At 32.9% G+C, this 25,638-nt stretch overlaps 2 protein-coding genes across 5 annotated transcripts; one reads left to right on the top strand and one right to left on the bottom strand.

The window, feature by feature from the left end:
* Positions 1-1,839: 1,839 nt before the first annotated feature.
* On the bottom strand, positions 1,840-6,481 carry LOC129894341 (uncharacterized). Of its 4 annotated transcripts, XM_055969991.1 has the most exons (4): positions 6,352-6,475; positions 6,147-6,253; positions 5,850-6,072; positions 1,840-2,304 (listed from the first exon to the last, which is right to left on the bottom strand). In XM_055969991.1, the coding sequence occupies exons 3-4, from the start codon at positions 6,033-6,035 to the stop codon at positions 2,113-2,115; spliced, it is 378 nt and encodes a 125-aa protein (XP_055825966.1). In that variant the 5' UTR covers positions 6,036-6,072; positions 6,147-6,253; positions 6,352-6,475; the 3' UTR covers positions 1,840-2,112. The 4 variants fall into 4 exon arrangements, with proteins under 4 accessions (XP_055825966.1, XP_055825965.1, XP_055825967.1 ...); XM_055969990.1 differs by lacking the exon at positions 6,147-6,253 and having other exon boundaries at positions 6,352-6,481; XM_055969992.1 differs by lacking the exon at positions 6,147-6,253 and having other exon boundaries at positions 5,850-6,063.
* A 14,401-nt stretch (positions 6,482-20,882) lies between these two features.
* LOC129895746 (sugar carrier protein C-like) lies at positions 20,883-25,107 on the top strand. Its single transcript, XM_055971506.1, has 4 exons — positions 20,883-21,024; positions 22,550-22,872; positions 23,483-24,106; positions 24,513-25,107. The coding sequence occupies exons 1-4, from the start codon at positions 20,883-20,885 to the stop codon at positions 25,011-25,013; spliced, it is 1,590 nt and encodes a 529-aa protein (XP_055827481.1). The 3' UTR covers positions 25,014-25,107.
* The last annotated feature ends 531 nt before the right edge of the window (positions 25,108-25,638 follow it).

Raw genomic sequence — 25,638 nt, 5'->3', positions numbered from 1 at the left:
TATATATCTAATATGATTCGCATGTATCTGAGATACACAAACTCTCTTGCTTGACTCCCTCCTCTCTTGCTCGCCTCTCTCCCCGTGACTACAACAAACCAATGAACAATAATCCAATAACACAACATTACCAGACAGTATGGTTCTGCAAGAATATTTTCAGAGAACCATTTGGAGTTGCATTTCTAAGAATTAGTGTCAGGAATGGGTTTTCCAGTCATAAATTAGTGTTCAGTGTCTTCTAGAAGAAAATATCAAAAATATCTTCAGACAAAAATATTTTTACAAAATGAGCAAATCACGTCTTGTGACTACAAAGTTGTACTTTTTTTAAGAATAATTTTGAAATATCGCAATATCTTTTTATATTTTTTAAATTTTATATAAATATTAAGTGAGAATGAGGGAAGATATTTTTCTTTTTCAATATCACTCAATTAATGTCAAAAAACTCTATGTATGAGCATGTTGTAAGATTAGTCAAACATCTCTAAAGACTCCCTACTCAAGCTTCTGTTTTCCAGTTTGTTTCTTATGTTTGTAGGTTATTATTACAGTAGCTTTGGTTTCTTCTGTGTGCTCTATGCATAAAGGTAGTTTCTCTCTCTCTCTCTCTCTCTCTTCAACTTCATTGTCTCATAAATTCTCGAGATTGGAGACCTCTGTTCTTTCTTTTCATTACTTAATTCTCTACTGGGGTTTTCAGTTTTTTCACTTCAAAAAACAACTCCTCCCTCTTTGTGATATATATCTGAGAGCAAGAAACAAAGAAAGGGGTATTAGAGATAGTTGAGGAGAAGGTGAGATGGTTGAAAGACTCTACTTAACGTACAATTTCTATGAAGAGCATTCACTTATTAATATCTACGTGTCCAAATAAACACTACTTTCATACAGATAATAAAGGTGAAAGTTTTAAAAAAAATTAATATACCTATGTTAATGCAATAAATTTTCAGATGGTAGTGAGAATGAACAGCCAGAGAATCAATCAGAGGCTCACAGCGAGTCTTCATCCCCTGCGGCTGGAATGTCTGTCCCTGGCACTGTAACACCAAATAGGCACTATGCTATGCCCAATCAACTTGGCAATGCAAATGCTGTGGTATGTATGAAGCACCTATCAACTTTTACCGCCAGTCTATTAAGTCCTGAAGTGATATCTTCTTCTACTTGATAATTATTCTTGCTGACAGATGCAACCCCCCTCCTGCTCATTCGATCAGATGTGATCCTATAAGTGTTGTCATGACTCAATTAGGGGTCTCGTCAAATAGGTTATAAATATCTCAAGAATTAACTGATTGTAATAGGCATGTAGATGTATTGACGATGGTTCTTTGATTATTATCATTTTTGCACTTGTTGATAGGCTTCTTTGTGTTGTAAGATGAAATGCACATGTTCATATTTGGTCATAATAAGAATGTTATATCGTTCTGATCTTCATTGATGATTAGCAGTGACGCCACTTTCACACTTGTAACAGCCAACAGGAAACTGAGTAAATTACTTGCCCAAATAGTTGGTTGTGCAAAAGCATGAACTTCAAGTTGATAATAAATAGGTTATTGTGGGCATAATGGAGCTATTCTCCTACAATTCAACCATAACTAAACCATTATACAATATTGTTGGCAAGTATTTATAAAATCTATAGCAACACAGTTGACCAGTTATGCTTATAGTTTATGAAAAACACAACTATTCAAGTATAAACATAGTAGCATCATTCGACAATTTTCTGAACTACCACGCAGAACATTGAGCACTGTATTTCAACAACCATCCTAATTAACCCACAATTGATAATATTCCTTCTTATAAGCAAAGCATATATTCACATGGCACAAAAACACAAACTTTATATTCAATACAGAACAATTAGATCCATACTTAAAGAAATAGACATACCCTCAAACAGTCAGAGAGGACGGAAGGGGTGATAAGCTTATACTTGGGTGCTTCAGTGATAAGCTTGTCGTAAGTACCCTTATCGAACAAAACCATGTTGTTCACCATCGGTAGAATTTTGCTAACAGAAATGCTAGCACAAAATTATGCCCAACATAGAAGAAAAAGAGTACACAGAGCAGAACATAGGAAAGTAATTCAAAGAACAATAGCAAGCCCTTCCTTCTTTGGAGGTACTATGCCCTTCTTATTTCCAGGGAAAGCGCTGCGAGAGACATCCACAAGGGCCTTGAAGCTGTATGGTTCATGCATCGACAGTTCTGACAAGACTTTCCTGTTCAGCTGGACGTTCTCCATCATCAGCCCGTGCATGAAATTTCCATAATTTACCTGGAATTGGAGGAACATAAGAAAATTGTTTAGTAGATGTGGTCGAGGTGTTTTTTGTTAACTTGTAGGAAGATATGCTAATAATATCATTTAGGAACATCAGATATGATTAGTTGACAGGTAGAGCGATGCCAATGGCCAAATTAAAGCAGCTTACTTCAGCTAAAAGTACCCTGTTGAGTAATCTCCTAATTAGTTTTCTGTATATTTTCTGATTGAACTCACGCGAAAGAGAGGGAAGCAGAAAAAGAGAGAGTTTCATAGACAAGTGAGGCTTGCTCAAGTGGTTGAGCACCTCCACCATCAACCGGTAGGTTGAAGGTTTGAGTTACGTTGGAGGATAAGTGGGAACACTATTGACCTTCGGAGGGAGAGGGGGAGTTTCATATACTTTTGGTACTGATAAATCTAGGAAATAAAAAGGAGTACAACAGGAAATGGAAGAATGATGAAAAGAATATACAAATGGTCATAAGGCCGAAAATTCTAGTAAGCACCACAAAATTTCTAGAATCCAGCAGCATTATTGTTGAGCTATTTAAGATGCTTGAGACTGCTCAAAATCTCTTTCCAAAAGAGAGAGGCATGATTCTTCGCATGGAAGGTTCAAGAACTAAGGCTAGTGGCTCAAAAGATACCCCTAAAAGAGCCAATGGCTAATAGAGGAGAAAAACTAGAATAACAACAGGAAAGCTATAGAAACATTGCAGGAATGCTGCAGGACATGAAGATACCTAACGAAGTAAAAGGACAAGTCTAGAGAATAATTGTGAGACCAACAACGTTGTATGAGAGTGAGTGTTTGGCATCTGACACCCAACATATCTTCAAGATGAGTGTCACAGAAATGTATATGCTAAGATTCGAATAGGAGCATACAATATTGGAGAAGAACATAAATTATTTCAATAGAGGATGTAGCAGAATATATAGAAAATAGAAAAAGAGAAAGTCATCTAAGATGGCTTTTCCATTTCCTTGTAAACCTCAAATGCAATTACTATGAAATGAGGTAAACTTACAGGGAGAGAGGTTGTCTCAACCCAAAATCTCTGAGAAATCAATGTGAGCTTTATTAAGAACAGTACACACAAAAGAAGCAAAGGGTCCACATAGTCATTAAGCTTAGATATTGCTGTTGCACTTATATTAGGTCCATTTTTGTCCACGAATCTTGTAGTTGGTTAAAGACTTGTGCATTAACATAGGGATAAGTGTGAGATTTACAAAAAAAACACTCTTAGTTTTAAAATACCCCTAATCTACTTTAAAAGATAAATAATTCGGTATCTGAAATAGGTTTGAATATGATGAAATGGATATACAACTTCACCGACCACTTTGGTATTGAAGGATTGATCAATCAATCTGATTATATGACAGTGATATGCAATGATCATTATTGTTGCTTCTTTTGCAACTTAGAAATGTAGACTCTTATTGAAAGAGTTTGAGAGGGATCCTAACCCCCTAGATGCCTACTTAAAATTATTGTATTTTACCAATGGACAGGAGTTGCAAAGTTTACCAATGGACAACTTGGAGCTTGTATTGGAGCTGCAACACTGCTGCAGAGATACAGCACAGGAACCAACAATGGGACTTCTCCTTTTGGTTTGTTTATACTGTGCAGGTACTCTACACAGCTGCATCCTCCAAGAACAAGAAAATCAACTACAACAACATACAAGAGCTTCCAACAACAGCAAGCCAAACCTGCAACACAACATCTAACACCTGGAACTCCATTCACAGCCATCAAAAATGAAACTTAAGTTCTATTTTTGTTTTCTGTTGTGTGTCTCTTTGTGCAGGCACTATGCAAATTTGAGCCTTGTGTTGGAGTTGCAGCAGCTGATCTTGGACCAACAATACACTGCCTTGAAACTGCTCTATCCAACAACAACATCCAAACAACAACATTGCAGGACTGTAGCATCTCCTAAAGCACTGCTACTGCAACAAGCTTTCATGGGAGCAATCATTGATGTTCTAACATTCTCTTCAACTTGGCTGTCTCTAGCTGTTATAGTTATAGCTTCTTTGAAGATACTTGTTAGGACCAATGTAAAGGGGAGAGTCTCCCTTGCTTTTTTGCTTCATAGAATAGAAGTTTCCTCTTCACTTTTGCTGTGCAGCTGCAGGGCAGAACCTCCTATTTGGGATCAACATTAGGTATGCCTCCTGGTTTTGTTCTTTGTGCAGGTACATTAAGAGTTGTAGTACTCCTTAGAGTTACTACACTCTTCCAGTGCATGCAAATTCCAAGATGTTGCAGGGATTTCCAAGCTTCAGGGCTGAGCTGCAGCTATTGGATCATCACATGTTTCTCCCTAGCTGGTCCTGCAGATCCTGAGCAGCAACTTCCAGCTACATGCAACACTTCACTGAGCTGCATCAAAGTGCAGCCATGCACTTGCACACCTCAGACCTGCAACTACACCAATGCTGATGCAAGTGAGCCTCCAACAACATACATCAACATTCAACAACAGCTTCCAGCAACCTCCAGAGCTGCAGTCCTGCAGCAGCCCTCATGCACTTCACCATTTCTCTTATCTCTGAGCAGTTGTTAGCTATACATGGCTATACATAGTTGCATGATACACTCTAGTCATGGACAATCTCGGTATGACAAGACTAAAAAGGACAAAAATGAAAAGAACCTTCTCGACCCATGCGAAATAGAAGTTTCGTATACTTGTTCTTCTTCAATTTAGCTATGTGTTATACGTAGTTTATTTGAATAGGACTAGTGTAGGTTGCTTTTTGTATTCTCATGGAAGGGGAGAGTCTCCCTCATTTATGTTTTTTCTTAGTCGCATTGTATCGGGAGGAGTCCTCTCGGATGAGTTAGCCGGCCTTAGTTGGGTAGCCGACTTATGAACCAACTTAGGATCGGAGGTAAGGTCTCATGTCCCACTCCTTGTATCTTTTCATTTTCATGTATAATAAAGCTTGGGGGTGATGCTCAACCCCTGACTATGCACGAGAGGTGGGAGCCTCGTGTAGGGTCTGTTCCCATAAAAAAAAATTATCAAGATGTTTGACATGAGAAATCCTATCTTTATTATTTAGCTCTCAATACTTTTCTTTTCTTCAATATTTTCATCATAGCTTTTTACTCTTGTGTTTCTCAAACAAGTTTGAAAAATATTTTCCTTGAGCCAAGGGTATATCAGTAGCAATCTTTCTGCCCTTTTAACCCTCCCCATACCTCACTTGTGAGATCATGTTGAGTGTGTTGTTGTTGTAAACACATGAACAATCCTGGGTTTCCCAAAGCTTTAGGAGCTCTGTCTTGTTCAAATCAAATGTATCTTTTTCATTAGTTGTACATCTATGGATGTACTTACACACTATATACTTAATTGGTCAGCTACATTTTCCAAGACTACTCATCTGATATGATAAAGGTTCAAGATGCTGCAACAACTATGACTAAACATGCATCACAAGTTAGGCAAATGTTAAGCAAAGGCATTACACAATCAGTAAAGACACAAAATTTGACAAAATGAGACAGAGGACAAGATGGTGCATACCCCATGTTGTCGAGTACCAGCATTAATGCGTTGAATCCAGAGGGAACGCATATCCCTCTTCTTGTTGCGGCGGTCTCTATAGGAGTACTGAAGTGCCTTCTCAACTCTTTCCCTTGCTATTCTTATGCAGTTTTTGGCTCTTCCTCGAAACCCTTTAGCTAGCTTAAACACTTCCTTCTTATTCATCTTATACCGCTTTCTTCTCTGCTTCTCACTACAGATTCTAAAATACAGATATCAACATTGAATACTCAAAATACATACAAAACTAATCACAATAGTAGCAAAGAAGCTTACCATTGTTGTTGGAAACTTCTAACGAGTAGGGGTAGGGGGTGGGGATTGGCGGAGGCTAGGGCAACCGAGGAAGGTACTGGAATGAAGAGAAAGGGCTACTTGTAAACCTAAATTTAGGGGTTCTGCTGAGATACAATCCAAAGAGGAAAAGAGAAGAAAGAAGACTGGAAGAGGAAGAGGAAGAGAAGAAGCAAAGAGAACTTACCTGCGGCGTGAAGCGGTGAAGGTGAAGCGGTGAAGGCGGCGTGAAGCGGTGAAGGCGGCGTGAAGCGGTGAAGGCGGCGTGAACTGAAGGCAGAGGTGATGACTGATGAGGCTCAAGTGTTACTATGTTAGGGTTAGATTAGGGTAAATGATAATTGGCCTGGACATAAATTATAACAATGGGCCTATAGCCTTTTATGTTTAAAACAAGTCTTTTAGTTTTAGGAGGCCCAACAAATTTAATTTCGGTATTCGATAATTTATCGAATATCGAATGGTATAATTATAAATATCGAATATCGAAATTGAAATATCAAAATATTAAATTTCGGTATCGAGTATCGAATCGAAATATCGAATACCGAAATATCGAAATAGTCGGTTCAGTTCGGTAATTTGGTTTTCGATATTTTATGCCCAATCCTATGAATAACGTTGATACATCGCGATTGATACATAAATCTTTTTTATGATACATCGCTAGTTGATACACATCAAACATTATCATATCAATAAAACTTATTAATAAGTTTATAACACCTAATATATCATGAAAACAACAAAAATATGTTTTACTGATACATTGTGTGTTTTGGTTTCTATCAACTAGTGATGTATCATGAAAAAAGGATTTATGTTTCAAATCGTGATGTATCAGCATCATTCGTATGTATCAGAAGAGGGATTTTTAAAATTTTACAAATGGTAGGGAATAATTAAAAATATAAGAATATAAGGCGTGTAATTTAATAATTTTTTCATAATATATCTAAGTCTATTCACTTCAAAATAATTTTAAATATGCGACGTATGAAATTAGGGTTTAACGTCAGATAAAATGTTTGTAGTTTCATATGGTTAAAGTTAATACACATAGTCGACTATTTGTAGTTAAATTCAAACATTTTTTCCATGAACTATCGTCGTTTTCGCTTGAAGTTCATTTCTTTTTACATGAATTTCAGTTATATGTAATTCCCAACACTACATGTTTGAGCTTGTTTCGAAATGGGATAAACGTGCCAAAATATTTAAAAGGTGGTATAGTTTTAATAATGGTGTTCAAATAAAGTACCTCGTGCAACTTTTACTGGTGATCATATTATTCCAAAATGTTTACCCGCGATGCATGTATTAAATCAATAATTACAAAATGCATACTTTTTTATATATATAAATTCATTGATTGGACACAATTAATCATATAACTTTTATTTTCTTTTATCTCTTAATTACGTCCAAAAAAATGACATAAACATGGTACTTAGGTTCATTCAAATAGTAAACTAGGTCTTAGTTGGGAAAACAAATGCATCTAAAGATCAATTTTCTTAATGTCAAAGATGGAATGCCCCATGGAATTTTGATTATAATGAAGAAGTACAATTACATCTTCAATATATAAGGGAAATCAAGAATTAATTGTATTTATATGTTGTAATTACGTTCAAAAAATGATCTTTCGAATTTAATTTTTTGTAATTACACGATGTAATCAAATTAAAAAGGTGCCTCTTGAATTTTTTTATTTTTTTATAGTTCTTTAACAAGTGCCACATGAACAAAAAAAAATTGAAGGTTGCCTGAGATGATTTTTCCATGTACCACATTCAATCATATGTTAAGAAGGAGGACAAAATGGTGCATACCCCATGTTGTCGAGTTCCTTCATTAATGCGTTGAATCCAGAGGGAACGCATATCCCTCTTCTTGTAGAAACTTGTAGAGAAGTCTTGAAAGACTTGAAATTCTCTAGAATGTGTAGAGAGTTCTAAAGTATAAATTTCTTTGTAAATATGGAGGGACTTGTATAATAAATTATATTTACACTTAAGCTCCTTAGGAATAGTATAAATAGAGGGGGCATTCATTTGTAACAAACCATCAAGCATTCTTCCAAAATCAATACAAAAACCTTCTTCATACCGCCTTCTTGTTACAAAAGCCTTTCAAGTCTTTCCCTTGCTATTCTTATGCAGTTTTTGGCTCTTCCTCGAAACCCTTTAGCTAGCTTAAACACTTCCTTCTTGTTCATCTTATACCGCCTTCTTCTCTGCTTCTCACTACAAATTCTGAAAGTTCTTCGCCTTGGAGGTTTTAGGGGTTCTTGAGAATGTTGTGGAAGAAAATAAAATCACAGTTATATAAATGATCTTTTACCCTCATATTTTCAAGTATTTGTGACTCCACACACCAAACTTTTTGTACTTTGTACTTTCTTAAGAAGATGATTTTTGTAATAAAGGTACCTTATGTTTGGGTAAGTGTAGAATAGTCCCTCGAGTATTTAACAAACTTCAGTGGAAAAAAATGAATGTGAAATCACATTTAGGCGTGGTGCTTTTTTCAGTAATTTTGATTTGTTTATTTATTTGATTTAGTTCTAAGGTTTAGTGCAATTTTTAATTTGGTAGTTTCTAAGATTTTAGAGGATTATATTGGTTAGTATCTTTCTTCTTGTAACAATTTTTATATTCGTGTGAATAGTTTTTTTTAATGTTGCACTATTAATGTTTTTCTTCAATATTTATATAAAAAAATATTGTTGTTGTTTCCAAAATGTATTAGCATATAATTTTTTGTGAGAATTTCAAAAATATACCATAAGCATGTGTGAAATAAGTTTACACGTATGTCTAATGATGTGAAATTTAATCATACATGTAATATTAATGCAAAGTCGGATTATAAGCATAGTATGAATGTAAATTTGGTACACTTTATTCTAATCGAGACATGTAGCATATTATTTGGACTAGAATTACTAATTAAAAATATAAAAAATATATATTTTTTAATTTCAGAATGACAATTTTGAGCCATTTGATACACTATATGAATATATTCGAAATCAATTTTTCACTATGGATAACATTTTACTTTCATGTAGTTCAAGAACAATTTTGATCTTTTATTGATCATGGGTTTGGGAAAAAAAGAGAGGATAATTTTGTTTTCTAATGCATAATCGATGGATTAACTAATTCATTTATTGTCATTTCAAGTTATACACGACATAAAGTTATATGACAAAGAATAATATATAAATTTTTTGTATTAATTCAAAAGACAAATTAAAACTATTTTTTATCATAAAAAATATTTGATTTATATGCAACATTTCACTAAAATATTAGATAGAAAATGTATGAAGTTTTTCTTGTAGAGATGAGTCGATTACAGTTATGATCGTGTTGAAAATATAAATTTTTCTTTATCTATGACACTAGATATATATTGTGATACAATGAAGTAATAATCCTAACCGTCTCTTTTTTTTCACAAGAAATATTTGAAAAAGCTTGTATTCATAGAGTTTTAGAAAAAAAACTAATGGATTTATAGAATCATTAACACTATTACGGATGGAGCCAATCTAAGCTAACGTTTGACCACAAATTTTTAAGTATTTTGACAAGTAAATTTTGAGTGAAGTTTTGGGGTCGCCCTACCTTTCAAGGTAGGGGTTAGGTCTGCGTACACTCTACCCTCCCCAAACCCCACATTGTGGGATTATACTGGGTTTGTTGTTGTTGTAAATTTTGAGTGAAGTTTTGGGTGAGTTCTACTATGCTTTTGGCCATAGATTTTGGGAGAAATGTTTGTTTTTTAAAAAAAATTAAATGATTTGTACACATACATAAGTTACAAAACAATATTAATATTACCATAAGTTTGTATTATCATTTTATAATGAACTTGTTCTGTTAACAAATAACCTTATAACATAATTGATGACAATCAACAACAACAAAAATAATAATATGAACAAGAGCACAATAATCACATATTAAAACTTCTCACTGATTCAAGATAAATTATAACCCATCAACAACAAGGTATTCTTTTTAATGGAGTTAGTTGTATATATAGATATTAATTGGGATTAATAGATTATGAGTGTTTTTATAAAATATAAAAAATTGAGATAATTTTTAAATTTTAAAAAAAAATCATAATACTAGAACTTGGCCTAAATTCTAGCTTTATTTTTTATTTTTTTTATAGAACTTGAGAATTTGGAATGTTTGCAAAATATATTTGCCAAATAATGATAAGTTATATGACCAACTATTAATTCTCAATTTTTTAAATCTTTTTTCCCAAATATACTTATTGCCAAACACCACCTAATAATATTTGTTAATACCATCAAATCAAATTTGTCCAAAGGTGCTTATACCTTCGATGTTTTTTCACTTTTTTGGATCTTTGTTGTACTTAACATACACCAACCTCTCTGTGCTATTTTTAACTTCATAACTATCTCTGTTATGATTTCTTTTTTTAAACTCTTTCGAAATGTGTGCATATTTATACATTCGTAATATTTGTTTTTCTTTCTCAGTTTACCTATCTCTATAAAATAACAAACTATTATATAAAAAATCAAAATTATTATAAATGTATTATATTGTGGAATGTGAATGTCCATTAAAATAGTCATACAACTTTTTGTAGAAAATTGCAATCAATTAGCTTATTTAGGCATAGTGAAAAATTTATACAATTTTTCAGGCTTGCAATTAAAAAGATAACTTTAAATAATTTAAGTAATTTTTTTATCGAATGTCACCAAAAGGACAAATAATTTAAGTAGTTAGCCTACAAACAATTCTTGAAAAAACTTGTATTCACAAATAGTTCACGTAGAAGCTTGCAACATTTTTTTTTAGAAAGCCTTGCAACAACCAACCAACTTCTTTTTTATCTTATAGATAGGAAGTAGGGTTGTACGGGGAAAACCGATAAACCGCACCAAATTGACAAATTGAACTAAATCGAAAAAAAACCCGACTAGTGGTTTGGTTTGATTTGGTTTGGTGTTTGAAAAAAAAAACCCGACCATTATAGGGTTGGTTTGGTTTTAACTAAAAAAAATCAAACCGAACCCAAACCGACCCAATTATAGATATATTACTTTTAAATTATGTTATACATAAAAATATTTATTAAAATGTAATTTATAAATATTTTCTTAAAATTTTTCATAATTTTTGTTTTCTTTCTTGCATTTAGATTTGGACTTGAGAAACTCATCTAAATAATATACAAAAAAAAACAGAAGAAAATGAACACCGAAAGTCCAAAACATGTTATGTAGTTAGAAAACCCTATTCGGCTACAAATGGTTTGGTTTGGTTTGTAAAAAATCCGAATCAACCTGAAAACCCGAGAAAAATTGATATCGAAAAACCCGACTTTTATTGATTTGGTTTGATTTATAGATTTAATAACCCAACACAAATGGTTTGGTTAGGTTTGTAAAAAATCCGAATCAACCCGATCCATGTATACCCCTACCTGTGAATATGTATTTTAGAGTGAATGGTAGCAAAAAAATATGTATTTATGTGTATCTGACTTGAAATCTAGTATGAAATTATTAATTAGTAAGAAAATATGTAATTTTTTCAAACTATAAAAAGAATTTATAAATATGATAGAAATATTTGTATAATTAGGCAGTTCTTCGGATAAAATTTGACAGCTATGTGATTACAAAGATAGAGTGAATTTCAATGAGGTTTGTTAGGGGTGTACATATACCGGGTTGGTTCGGATTTGTTACAAACCAAACCAAACCATTTGTGTCGGGTTATTAAATCTATAAACCAAACCAAACCAATACAAGTCGGGTTTTTCAATATTAATTTTTCTCGGATTTTTCGGGTTTTTCGGATTTTTCGGGTTTTTCATAGACGGAGGCAAAACAAAGTTTTAACTTTATAATATAACTAAAATGTCAAATAGCCATAATGAACCCAAATGTTCACCACTTCTGCCAATTAATTTAATAACACATAAATAAAAACTAATATAGTTTCTTCCATAAAATTAAGCAACTACAGCTTTAGACAAAATGATATGTTAGATGTCACAAAAACAAAAATTCACCTTAGTATACTCTAAATCATCTAGACTATTACAACTGAAGTTGCTTCATCTCTCAATTAAACTCAATAAACATAATATTGGAAGCAATCTGCATATCTGGTTCTATTTTCTTATCTGCAAAATAAAAAGTTAAGTCAAATATAGCTCTAGAGGAGATATAAAGGTTTCCAAAGGTGCATCATGAATAAATGTCAGCCAATTCATAAGTATAAAAAAATGAGCTTTACAAAACAACTTTTTGTAGAAGAAGTCTTTAACTTTTGTAAAAGAATAGTGTAATCAATTAACATACCAATTCTCACACAGATGGTGCATCGTGAATGAAATTGGCTAATTAATTTTCAAAGGTGAGTCTCGATACTCTGCAAGAAAAATGAATAAATTAATAACAAAAATAAGAAAAAAAAACAAATCTGTAACACTTTAATAACACATTAAGGTCTAAAGTAGTGTGCAGTAATTAGAACACAGTGTTTGCACTATGCAGTAGCACTTTAATACAAGTCCCCTGTAAGTAGCACTTTAATAACAAAAACAAGAAAAAAAAAACAAATCTGCAGTAGCACTTTAATAACACACTAAGGCCTAAAGTAGTCCTTATAAGTTAGAACACAGTGTCTGCAGTAGCACTTTAATACAAGTCCCCTGTAAGTAGCACTTTAATAACAAAAACAAGAAGAAACAAACAAATCTGCAGTAGCACTAAGGCCAGGCAAGTCAAGAAAAAAGATTCAACTATCTGCAGTAGCACTAAGGCAGTAGCAAAGTTATACCAGTATGGAACTATTTGTCTGCTTTCCTTATGATGTATCTATGTACAAGAGATGCAAATAAACTATGATTAGAATAAATCAATAAACTAATTAACAATGTACTAAGCAATGCCAAAGTTATAGAATAAACAATAAACCAATTAACAATACCTTCATCAACTTGCTCGATGTTCTGGACTTCTTCTAAACTGTCGTGAAAATTGTATTCTTTAGAAGGTGATCGTAGCCATTGTTGAGTACAAATTAGAGCTTCTACTGTTTTTGGCAGTAAAGAACTCCGGTAAGAATCAAGAATTCGACCACTTGTGCTAAATGCCGACTCAGATGCAACACTAGAAACAGGAATAGCAAGAACATCTCTCGCAATTTTTGAAACAACTGGATATTTACTAGACGAAACTTTCCACCAAGACAAGATATCAAAATCTTTATTCTTCACCACATCATCCATCAAGTATATCTGAAGATCAGATTTGTTGGAAATATTTCCCTCGTTTGCCAAATGTTTCTCCCACTCAGATTCCAATAAATCATCGGTTTCATGCATGCTAGTATCACCTCCAATATTGTCATTAAAAGAAGCATCAACGATAGAGTTTTTGTAAGAATCATACAAACGTGTTAAAACACTTGCCACATTTTTGTAAGAATCATACAAACGTCTCTTATCAACGATTCTAAAGGGAGATTTGTTACATTTAACTGTTAGATGTGACCATAATGTAGTAGTCCCATTCTTGCTTTCAGCAGCAAACGTTTTTGGGCAGTAATTGCATTTTGCCCTAATTTTACCTTCTTTAGCTTTAAACTTGGAAAAGTGATCCCAAATCTCGGAAGTCTCTCTACCACTATTCCCAGATTTAGAAGGTTCTTCAGAAGTGATTCTTTTTTGCTTTTTAGGAGTGCATAGATGAGGAATGTTCTTACCTTCTTGTTGTTGAGATTTTGTTGGCACAATCGGATGGTGGTTGTCAATCACTACTGATTTAGTTCCAGAAGTTGTACCTTCCATCGAGAAAGACAATTTCTGTATATAACAAAAAAAGGTTATAATTTGTAATAGATGTTTAAGATACAACTAACATAGATGAATGGAACTATTTCTAAGATATTACAATAGATAATAAGGCAGCACAACAAATAGAGTAACAACACAATAACAACTTAGTATATAAGGAATGCTGCAGGTTTCATCATGCCAGATTTCAAACAACTTAGCAATAACAACAGCACAGTAACTGCGAGTTTTATCTCAGACAACAAGGGACCATTCTCCAAATATATGTCAACAAATTTCAAAGCACGAACATATATGATAATGAAAGGACAAGCAAAAAGTATTTGCTCCTCTTCCATTCATCGAGATAAACTGAGAAAAAGAGGCTTATGCATGAACATTCCTGAAAATATTTTTGCTTCTGAGATTTGAGACTGAAAAGATTTACAATGTCGTTACACAAAAATAAAGATCCTATCCAGGGTTTTTATATCTCAAGGGAAAGTATACACGAGGGCTACTATGAGACCAAAACTATAGCTCTTGACCAAAATATATTTGTTGAGTGATGATAAATGAAAAAAACTGCTATATTTTAGAAGCATAAACTAGTTTTTCATAGTTTTCCCTCTTTCTTCTGAAACATAAATCTAAAATAGTTACCAAGGAATCAAAAGCAGAGGAATTTCACATTTGAAATTAAGTTACAAAGAAAGGGAGTGGGGGTTGAATGATAGGGTTCCTTTACGTTATATTCTTATACTAACATTTTCCCAAGATTCTGAAGAGAAAAAACCAAATGCAGTATATGAAACTGCAAAATCCGAGAAGAACAAAACTGAGAAACCCAATAAATAAACGCCTCCAAAGAACCAAAAATCTTCCAAATTCAGTTCGCTCAAATATGAAAACATACAGAAGATGCACAAAAAAGGAAATGAATTCGACCGATTAAACGAGGAACCAAAAGAACTGAGCAGACAAAAGATGAAGGAGATATATACCTACATTCATAAAAGAGACAACAAGATCTCTACACACCCACGAGCCAAAAAATAAAAAATATCTGATTGTTGCTAATTTGAGAGGAAAGCAAAAGAGGATCGGCGAAGAATGGAAAGGAAGCTAGGGTTGAGGAGCATATGCTCTCAGCTCTCTTATCTGATGACTGATGAGTGATTGTTTTGGACCTTTTGGTCTGTTGAGAATTTTGGGCTTCACCTTCCTTTTCTTTTGGGCTTATTTTACATATTAATTAGTTGGGCTCAAGTCCATATCTAGACAGAAATTATGAAAGAAACTTAAAAATAATATTTATAAATTATATTTTAATAAATATTTTTATGTATAATATAATTTAAAAATAATATATCTATACTCGGGTCGGTTTGGGTTCGATTTGACTTTTTTTAGTTAAAACCAAACCAACCCTATAATGGTCGGGTTTTTTTTCCGAACACCAAACCAAATCAAACCAAACCACTAGTCGGTTTTTTTTTTCGGTTTGGTTCGGTTTGTCGGTTTGGTGCGGTTTATCGGTTTGCCCTGTACAACCCTAAGGTTTGTTATACTTTGTGGTAATGAAACGTTCATGTATGATTTCAAGAAAACAAGTTGGTACTTAAGACATTGGATTTTGTTCAAAAGATGGACCTAAGAAACTTAAGTAGCTCTGTAATCCGGGCCTATGTAAGAAAATAGGCCCACATAGTTTTATTTGGACCATATAAGGGAAAATATAGGTTTCTCGTAAAAATGGTCAATATATATATATATATATATATATATATATATTCGGTGTTGAATCATTTGTATAGTGGATCTGCCTAGTTGTATCGATTGGTTTGGTTAGATTTTGAAATTTATCAGTTTGAATTATTGATTTATTGGTTATTGATCATTATAGGTTCGATTATCGATTTAATCGTTAAGCTTTAACACAATCTTTTATATTAAAAATTATTTAGAAACAAGGTGATAAACCAAATGAACCATGCACATGAGTTTACAGATTGCATTTTGCTCAAAAGCAAACATTGACGCATTGTAGAATAATCGATAGTTTGAGACAGCTAGAAATAAAAGTATGAATTTATATACCAAATGGTATAAATCTAATCAATTAATTTACTATCGGGTTATCGGTTAACTCATTAAGAAAAAACCTCAAATCATTGAGAATCGATAATCCGATAGTTTTAAAAAAATCAAAACCGCTATCAAAATCACTAAAACAATAACCCATTATCAATAAATCAATAATTTTTTTTCAATTTGAATTATCAATTTCGATTTGATTTTGAACAGCCCTAGTAATCTGCCTATGTTGCCAAGACATTGATCAATTTTTTCCAGATTATGTATACATGATTTGATTTAATTGATTTCTAATTTCTGTTAGCAAATCTTAATTATACAAAAGTTTTAAGGAATGAAGTGATAACAATTAATTTAATTAACCTAAATCCCATAGCCGACTTACAGTTGTAATAGTTCCTATTTAATTTGTGGATAAATAATGTGTTATAGGACTAAATAATGTGTTGTGTTCTACTGCCAAAATTTTGTTTTTTTCACTCTGTTATTCGGATTCGTGTTGAAAAGTTTCATATTCAGGGTAAAATATTTCTTAATAAATGTGATTTTAAATTAAAGAAAATTCAATTTCAAAATCTTTACTTAAAGATGAAGAAGTATTTATCACAATCTTTATTATTAAAAAAGAAAAAAAACTTGTGTTCTCATGTGATATGGTAATTAATAATTGTGAAATTTTAATGCTATCTGTAAATACCCTGCAACTAATTGCAGTATGTCCCAAAACAATACCCCTAATTTTCATACCATGATTATAGGTGTCATGGTGTATGCTTTTTGCGGATGACATAGTCTTGATCGATGAGACTCGTAGCGGAGTTAATACTAAGCTGAAGGATTGGAGACAAACCTTAGAGTCTAAAGGGTTTAAACTTAGTAGGACCAAGACAGAGTACTTAGAGTGTAAGTTCAGTGAGACACCTTAAGAGGTTGGCACGGAAGTTAGACTTGGTGACCAGGCCTCCTAAAGAAAAGTAGTTTCAAGTACCTTGGGTCTATTATGCAAGGCAGCAGAGAGATTGACGATGATGTCACACATTATATTGGGGCAGGATGGATGAAATGGAGGCTTGTTTCCGGTGTGCTATGTGAAAAGAAGGTGTCACCACAATTTAAGGGCAAGTTCTACAAAGTGGTGGTTAGACCGACTATGTTATATGGGGGGGATTGTTGGCCAGTTAAGGTATCTCACGTTCAAATGATGAAAGTTGCTGAAATGAGAATGTTGAGATGGATGTGTGGGCACACCAGGAGCGATAGGATTAGAAATGAGGCTATTCGGGACAAGATAGGAGTGACCTTGGTGGAAGACAAGATGCGGAAAATGCAACTGAGATAGTTTGGGCACGTGAAGAGGAGAGACAGAGATGCCCCAGTGCGGAGGTGTGAGAGGTTGGCCATGGATGGTTTCAGAAGAGGTAGGGGTAGACCGAAGAAATATTCGGGAGAGGTGATTAGAAAGGACATGGCGCAGTTACAACTTACCGAGGATATGACCTTAGATAGGAGGGTGTGGAAGACCACATTAGGGTAGAGAGCTAGTTCATAGTCTCGTTATTTTTCCTTTTTAGTAGGCGTATTAGCGCATTAAAATTCCTTGTGGTCTGATTTCTGTTATTATCTATTACTTTCTGTACTTTGACTGTACTTTGATTGCTCTATTTTATCTAGGTTGCTTTCGTTATTTGCTTTGCCATATCGCTTTGAACTTCTTATCTCTATCCTTATCTGACTTCCTTTTATGATTTTACTGAGCCGAGGATCTTTCGGGAACAGTCGTCCTACCTTGGTAGGAGTCAGATTTGCGTACACTTTACCCTCCCCAAACCCCACGTTGTGGGATTTCACTGTATTGTTGTTGTTGATTATATTTGCTTGTAGTTGTAACTGGACATACAACGTTACCGTTAAACCTCGTTATAATAGTCATATATCATAATAATGTTTCACTATATTAATTTGATTTTTAGAAACATTTTTTCATGTTTATTCTATCTTACAATGACATTCATTATATCTGCACACTTTTTATAAATTATCGCTCTATAACAATCATACTCAAATATTGAGCAATAATTTTTGTTATAAGATATATATTATATAAAGTAAAATGTTTATGCTAATCATCATTATTCATTAATGTTATGTACATACTAATTTCAAATATGAATATCTAAGAGGGAAAAAGAGTATTTAAATAATGTCCACCAATAAAAAAAAAAAGGTACTTAAATAATGTCCATTAGTTATAATCATAACTTAGGAAGACTATTGATGGACGATGTTTTTTTAAAAAAAATATATTCATTCTTCTTGGTACACAAATTATTAAATTATTTTTTTATAACACCTCATAGCTATTTAAGGTAAGTAATTCAATGGCTAATTGGATATGACGGTTGATCATAAATTCATACTCCCTCCTCCGTTCTTTTTTACTTGTCAGTTTTTGACTTGACACATCTATTAAGAAATTAATTATTGATATGATAAGTTTATCATTTTATCCTTATTAATCACTAAAGTCATAATCCAAAATTTTAAATATTTTGATACCAAAGATATTAACTCTCTCAATAAATTAAGGGTATAATAAGTAAAAAATAAATAAATTATACTTTCTTGATTTGTCAAATTTAACAAGTAAAAAAGAACAGACGGAGTAATTGATAATCTTACTGGGGACGGTGGTAACGCGTCTAACATTATTACTAGCTTTAAATGAGTTAAATTTCTTTTGTTTTTAACAATTAGAAGTTTTGGGTCTAATTGAACAGTTAAATCGATAACAATCAATAATCGATTAATCAATAGTTCATATTTTACAATTTTTTAACTGTATAACATGTTTACGAGTCAATAATCGATAAGTCGAATCAATAATCTTCAAAATCAAACCGATCAACCGATACACAATTCTAGTTGGTAAGTACTAATTCATTCTTAACTAGATCTCCAAATTTGAGTTCTGAATATAAAGTCAATTTTGATATGGAACGCTTTAGCGACAATATAAAACTTTCCAATAGAAATTTTGATTAATCGAACTTCAAAATGAATACCAAAATCACTGTTCGAAATAATTTCAACTTACATCATCACTCATGCCTAATGATGTATTAATGTGTGCCAATTCACTTCCCAAAGTATTAAATAAAAAGATAAGGATAAATTTTGTTGATTAAACGTTGACGTGTACATGCCACAGTGTGAATTCTTTTGTTTGACTTAATTACTTCTTATCCCAACTACAAAACCCAATGAGAATTAATTAGTACACTAAATTTTCATATGGATAATGTTAATTTTCAAACATTTAAATTACTTAAAAAGTTAATTATATATTGTATTTTTCAAAAACAAGGTAAGCATTCTTATACAAAATGTCATGTTATGCTTATTTCGTAAAAAATATTTTACACTGTCGATGTACAGAATTAAAATCGTTATTAGACTGACTTACATTTTCTAGTAACGTGCTTAGTACCACAAATCGACTGAATCTAATAAAAAAAAGTGCATGAACGATCATGTTTGCATAGTTCAGAAGTATATTTGGACTTCTTTCGTAGAAAAAAATTATTGAAATTTATATTTAGTTAGAGTAAAATAAGGACAATAATGAGGAAAGAAGGTATAAAATTTAAACCTCTTCAGACCTTTAATTAGAAGAATAATATAGGATGAAAAAAAACTTTCATCAAAACAATTGTCAGTATCCAAAATGAGCCATGAGTGACACCCACACTTAACCTCCTAGGTGGGAGAACCAACGCTACAAACCTCAACTTACATTAAGATTCAACTTATAAACCACGATAATAATGCGGAAGCTCAAACCTTATTAAAGTAAGGCATAACACAAGCCACTAAAATCTATTACGTAACGTTCCCCAAAATCAGAAAGTCGCCACATAAAGGACATCTAAATTCTAAAACTAAGTTTAGAAATGTCAAACACCAAAATAAATAAATAACATAATGTGTCCGAAAACTAAGGATACCATGCCATAACCAAGAGAATCTATCACGAGCTAGAAGGATAACTTACCTTGAAATCTAACGAACTGGAGACTGATTAGAGCTGAGGTCGAGTCGAAGTCGGTGGAACACTCGCTGCACTCCACAAAATAAAACAAGAAAAATACAAGTAGGGGTCGGTACAAGATAGCATGTACTGAGTAAGTATTATCGGCCGACTCAAAATAGAAATCAATATGCATAAAGTAATAGCGGGAAATAAACCATAACATTAACATGTGACAACTAACAAGATCAAGATCAAGTGACAATATAATGAACAATTATATAACCAATCAACAATATTAAGATCACACATGAGGACTCAGGCCTCTACATCACGCTCTTTTGGGAAATGAATTATTGGAGATTGGGTAGCATTAAGTCATTTTAATTTGTTTTCCTTTAATATTACCGTACCGGAATATTTCTTGATATTTATAGTAAATCAATAAAATATTTTTGCAAAGTGCATCATTACTTTCTTTTGGTAATTGGTTCACTATTTTAGTAATTAATTAAGATTCTGTACAATTTTTTTTGACAGCTAATAAATAATAATTAAAAAAAAATTTAAAATTTGACAGCTAAGTAATAAAATCTGAATATATCTCAATATAATATTTTTTCTGTATATATACTTCTCTATTGTCTCTTCATATCCTCTATATTCTTACTCTTTTCTTCTTCATTTTTCAAGAAAAAAAATTCTTAGTACTATAGTGTTTATTATTTGTTAAAAAAAATATGGCTGGTGGTGGTGGAATTAGCCGTGGTGGTGAAAATAATGGGAAAGAATATCCTGGAAATTTAACTCTTTATGTTACTATTACTTGCATTGTTGCTGCTATGGGTGGATTAATCTTTGGTTACGATATTGGAATTTCTGGTATTTTTTTTTTGTGTATCGATATGTTATATGTTGCATTTGTATACGTGAATTTTAAAATTTAGAGTCAGTAAGTTTCGAATTTATATGTGTGTTAATTTTTTGGGTACATAAATATGTATATGTATAGTTAGGAGAAAAAACAATGACATGTTATCATAGATTGGATTGAAGTTTTAAAATTGATAGGTTAAATCTTGAAATTTCTATCGTCGAATGCAATTACTTTAGGAATTACAAGTTCCAAGTTATATTTTTTTTGTATTATAAGTTATTTGTGCGTGTTTATATGTGAATCTAAAATGTAGAGTCAGTATATATGTGTGTGTTAATTTTTTGCGTACATAAATATGTATATATATATAGTTAGGGAGAGAAAACAATGACTTGTTATTATATATTGGATCCAAGATTTAAAATTGATAGGTTGAATTTTGAAATTTCTATCGTTGAATGCAATTACTTCAGGAATTACAAGTTCAAAGTTATGTTTTTTTTTTGTATTATAAGTTATTTGTGCGTGTTTATATGTGAATCTAGAATGTAGAGTCGATATGTGTGTGTGTGTTAATTTTTTGAGTACATAAATATGTATATATATAGTTAGGGAGAGAAAACAATGACTTGTTATTATAGATTGGATCCAAGATTTAAAATTGATAGGTTGAATTTTGAAATTTCTATTGTTGAATTCAATTACTTTTGAAATTATGAGTTCAGTTTTTTTTTTAATTGAAATTTTGGTGTTTTTTTACACATATATTTTCCGGCTTGAAAGACCTTGAATCCTTTACACATATTTATCGTAGGGGAATGGAATCATAAGGTGCACTGACGAAGTCATAATTTACATTATAAATTGTCAAAATATAAAGATTAGATAGGATGTCACGGGTTCAAGCCTTGGAAACAGTCTCTGGCAGAAATGCAAGGCAAGACTGCGTACAATAGACCCTCGTGGTCAGCCCCTTCCCCGGACCCCGCGCATAACGGGAGCTTTAGTGCACCGGACTGCCTTTTTTTTTATATAAAGATTAAACCCACAAAAAAGAATGAATAGTCAATATATACTTTACCTATCTACGTAGCGTAAGTTTCCAAGGAACATGTGGCTCTGCCACTGACAATGTGGAAATCGAACCCACTAACTAGATGGACTTTTACATAGCTAACTAACACGACTATTAAGATTTACAAAATATGACTTAAATTAGCCTTTGTGTCTATCATATGTTATTTGCTTTTTATATTGTTCAGAGCCGTGAGAAATGTCATCCGACCCGTTTTGAATTCCTCAAAAGTTATTTTTTGATGAATTTGACAATATTATTGGAGGATCCGAGCAATAGAAAACAAATAACATGGATTCTTATTTCTCTAATGATAAAATTTGCCTGTGTGTATCAAATAGTGTGTACTTGTTTTTATATATTGCTTGAATCATCTAAAAATGTCATTTCACTTGTATCATATCCTTCAAAAATTATATTCGACACACACGGTTCTTGTTTTTTTTTTGGAACAGGGGGAGTCACATCAATGGACTCATTCTTGGAAACATTTTTCCATTCTGTTTACATAAAGCAAAAAGCAGACAAATCAACAAACCAGTACTGCAAATTCGACAGCCAGAAACTGACAATGTTCACATCATCATTGTACCTTGCTGCACTTTGTTCCTCAATTGTTGCATCAACTGTTACAAGAAAATTGGGAAGGAAACTTTCAATGCTCTTTGGTGGTGTCCTGTTTTGTGTTGGGGCTTTGATCAATGGTGTTGCTAAGAATGTTGCTATGCTCATTGTTGGAAGAATTTTGCTTGGTTTTGGTATTGGTTTTGCCAATCAGGTAAAATTTATTTAGGATTTGAATTTGCGACTTGATATGTTTATGTTGTTGTTTGATTAACATGTTCTTGTAGTTCTTACTTTTGATATCTATCACTACCCTATATTGTTTATTGTGTTTCGATTAGATTTGAATTCACCACATGATATGTTTTTTTTGTTTGATTAACAGGTTCATGTAGTACTTGCTTTTGATATCTAGTTGTCTATTGTGTTTCGATTGGATTTGAATTTGCCACATGGCATGTTTTTTTTGTTTGATTAACATGTTTTTGTAGTTCTTGCTTTTAATAATTGTCATCCTATGTTGTCTATTTAGTTTCGATTATCAAATTATTTAGTTGTTGTTATTGTTCCTTCCTTGTAGGCTCTCCCACTACTTTCCTTATTGGTTACTATGCTTTCTTCAATGTTTTTTTCTTACATTACTTGGATTTGTTGAACTTGAACCAAAGTCTTTCGGAAACAACCTCTCTACCTCCACGAGGTAGTGGTAAGAGTAAGATTTGCCATCTGTGTATAATCTACCCTCCCCTAACCCCACTTGTGGGATTTCACTGGTTGTGGTGTTGTTGTTGTTGTAACTTGTTCTTGTTAAATTTGCTATGCAGTCTGTTCCTTTGTACCTATCTGAAATGGCACCATACAAGTACAGAGGAGCACTTAACATTGGCTTTCAATTGTCAATCACAGTTGGCATTCTTGTAGCCAATGTGTTGAACTATTTCTTTGCGAAGATTAGATTTGGATGGCGTTTGAGTCTAGGAGGCGCGATGGTACCTGCATTGATCATCACCGTTGGTTCCCTCCTCCTCCCCGAGACTCCCAACTCAATGATCGAACGTGGCAATAACGAGGAGGCCAAGAAGAAGCTCAAGAGGATTAGGGGTGTCGATGATGTAGATGAAGAGTTCAATGATTTAGTCACGGCTAGTGAAGCCTCAAGGAAAGTTGAGCATCCGTGGAGGAACCTATTTCAAAAGAAGTATAGGCCACATCTCACTATGGCTATTGCTATTCCATTTTTCCAGCAATTTACTGGGATCAATGTGATCATGTTTTACGCCCCCGTCTTGTTCAAGACTATTGGTTTTGGTGGTGATGCTTCATTGATGTCTGCTGTTATTACTGGTATAGTCAATGTTGTTGGTACCGTGGTTTCCATTTACTATGTTGATAAGTTGGGAAGAAGATTATTGTTCCTTGAAGGTGGAATTCAAATGCTCATTTGCCAAGTAAGTTTAAAATCTCATTTTCTTGCATATTTTCATTAAAAAAAAACGGTTGTCAGGTGCACTAAGCTCCTGTTATTTGTCAGGTCTCGAGAAAGGGGAGGAGTATGTTTCTTCTATTTTACGCAGTCTTACCTAGGTTGTTTCCATAAGTGTTGTTTTACATGATTTGAACCCTTGACCAGGGGCGGAGTTAGCTTATATTAAGTAAAACGACAAAGGGGTTTCAAGAATTGCTTTAGATCATAGGGTCAAATCCCACATGTGACATTCTTGAATTCGCTTTATATAAATTCCTAGCTCTGTCACTGCCCTTTACTTCCTTGTCACATGGCAACGTCATCAAATCTTACTATTGCACCAAAATACATATTTCTTTTTGCTAACATGAAATTTGTTTGATGTGCAGATTGCTGTGGCAATTTTCATTGGATCAAAGTTTGGAACTGATGGTTATGCAGGAGAATTACCAAAATGGTATGCAATATTGGTAGTAATATTCATATGTGTTTATGTAGCTGGATTTGCTTGGTCATGGGGACCTCTAGGATGGTTAGTCCCTAGTGAAATTTTTCCACTCGAAATTCGTTCTGCAGCACAAAGTATCAATGTATCAGTCAACATGATCTTCACATTCATAGTCGCGCAAGTTTTCTTGACACTCTTGTGTCATTTGAAGTTTGGTTTATTCATCTTCTTCGCGTTCTTTGTGTGTGTAATGACCGTGTTTGTCTACTTCTTCTTGCCTGAGACGAAGAATGTGCCTATTGAAGAGATGGTTGTTGTGTGGAAAGAACATTGGTTTTGGTCTAGGTTCATGACTGAAGTTGATTATCCTGGAATTAGCAAAGGAGGAGTAGCTAATGTTGAAATGGCAAAAGGGGGGGACAATGGGAGCAAATTAGTATAGACTTATTAGATTCTTATGTTAGTATTAATAATTTGACAAAAGAAAATATGAAAAGGGTGTTTATGTAATGTTTTCTTAGTTGGGATTGATGTTGTTAAGACTGTTTTGCATAGAACAAATGCATATTTATCAAGTTTAATTTCAGAATTTGTTGGTGGAATTGACCTGTCTTTTTGGGATGAATTGGCAATTTTTTTTTTACTGATATTAGGACTATCAAAAACCGTTTCATTACTTTATCAAATAAAAATAAATTCACGTACACACCATCATCCTCATATCCTAATTTGTAATTTTCAACTTGTTGTTGACTTGTCTCTTTTTAACAAGTGTGGGTTTTGAAGAATAAGTAAAAAGAGTAAGAGGTGTTCGATTTTTAATTTTCTTTTCCTTTTATGTGAATGGACCTTCCTTTATTATATATACTACTAGTACTTATTTATTATTTTTGAAAGTTATTTCTTGATTTTCTTGGAGAAGAAGGCAAGGGTTGACCCCAATTTTGTCTAAACATACAAATGAAAAATTAAGTTTTGTTTATATTTACAACATATAGAAGAAATACTAAGTTTTGTTGATAAAATATAAATTAGGGAGCCATTTGTTCATGTCTTTTTTTTTTAAA

This window comes from Solanum dulcamara, chromosome 7 (genome assembly GCF_947179165.1).
Source record: "Solanum dulcamara chromosome 7, daSolDulc1.2, whole genome shotgun sequence".
NCBI classification, from domain to species: domain Eukaryota; kingdom Viridiplantae; phylum Streptophyta; class Magnoliopsida; order Solanales; family Solanaceae; genus Solanum; species Solanum dulcamara.
Note: the sequence above shows the minus strand (reverse complement) of the source record. Positions and strands in the feature narration are given on the sequence as shown.

Bases quoted from the DNA above. Each gene is read 5' to 3' on its own strand.
- LOC129895746 (XM_055971506.1), top strand. From the start codon at position 20,883: ATGGCTGGTGGTGGTGGAATTAGCCGTGGTGGTGAAAATAATGGGAAA. The intron at 21,025-22,549 runs GTATTTTTTTTT...TTTTTGGAACAG, and splicing joins TTACGATATTGGAATTTCTG to GGGGAGTCACATCAATGGAC. The intron at 24,107-24,512 runs GTAAGTTTAAAA...TTTGATGTGCAG, and splicing joins TTCAAATGCTCATTTGCCAA to ATTGCTGTGGCAATTTTCAT.
- LOC129894341 (XM_055969989.1), bottom strand. From the start codon at position 4,063: ATGGCTGTGAATGGAGTTCCAGGTGTTAGATGTTGTGTTGCAGGTTTG. The intron at 2,305-3,832 runs GTAAACTTTGCA...CTCCAATTCCAG, and splicing joins AAGCTCCAAGTTGTCCATTG to GTAAATTATGGAAATTTCAT.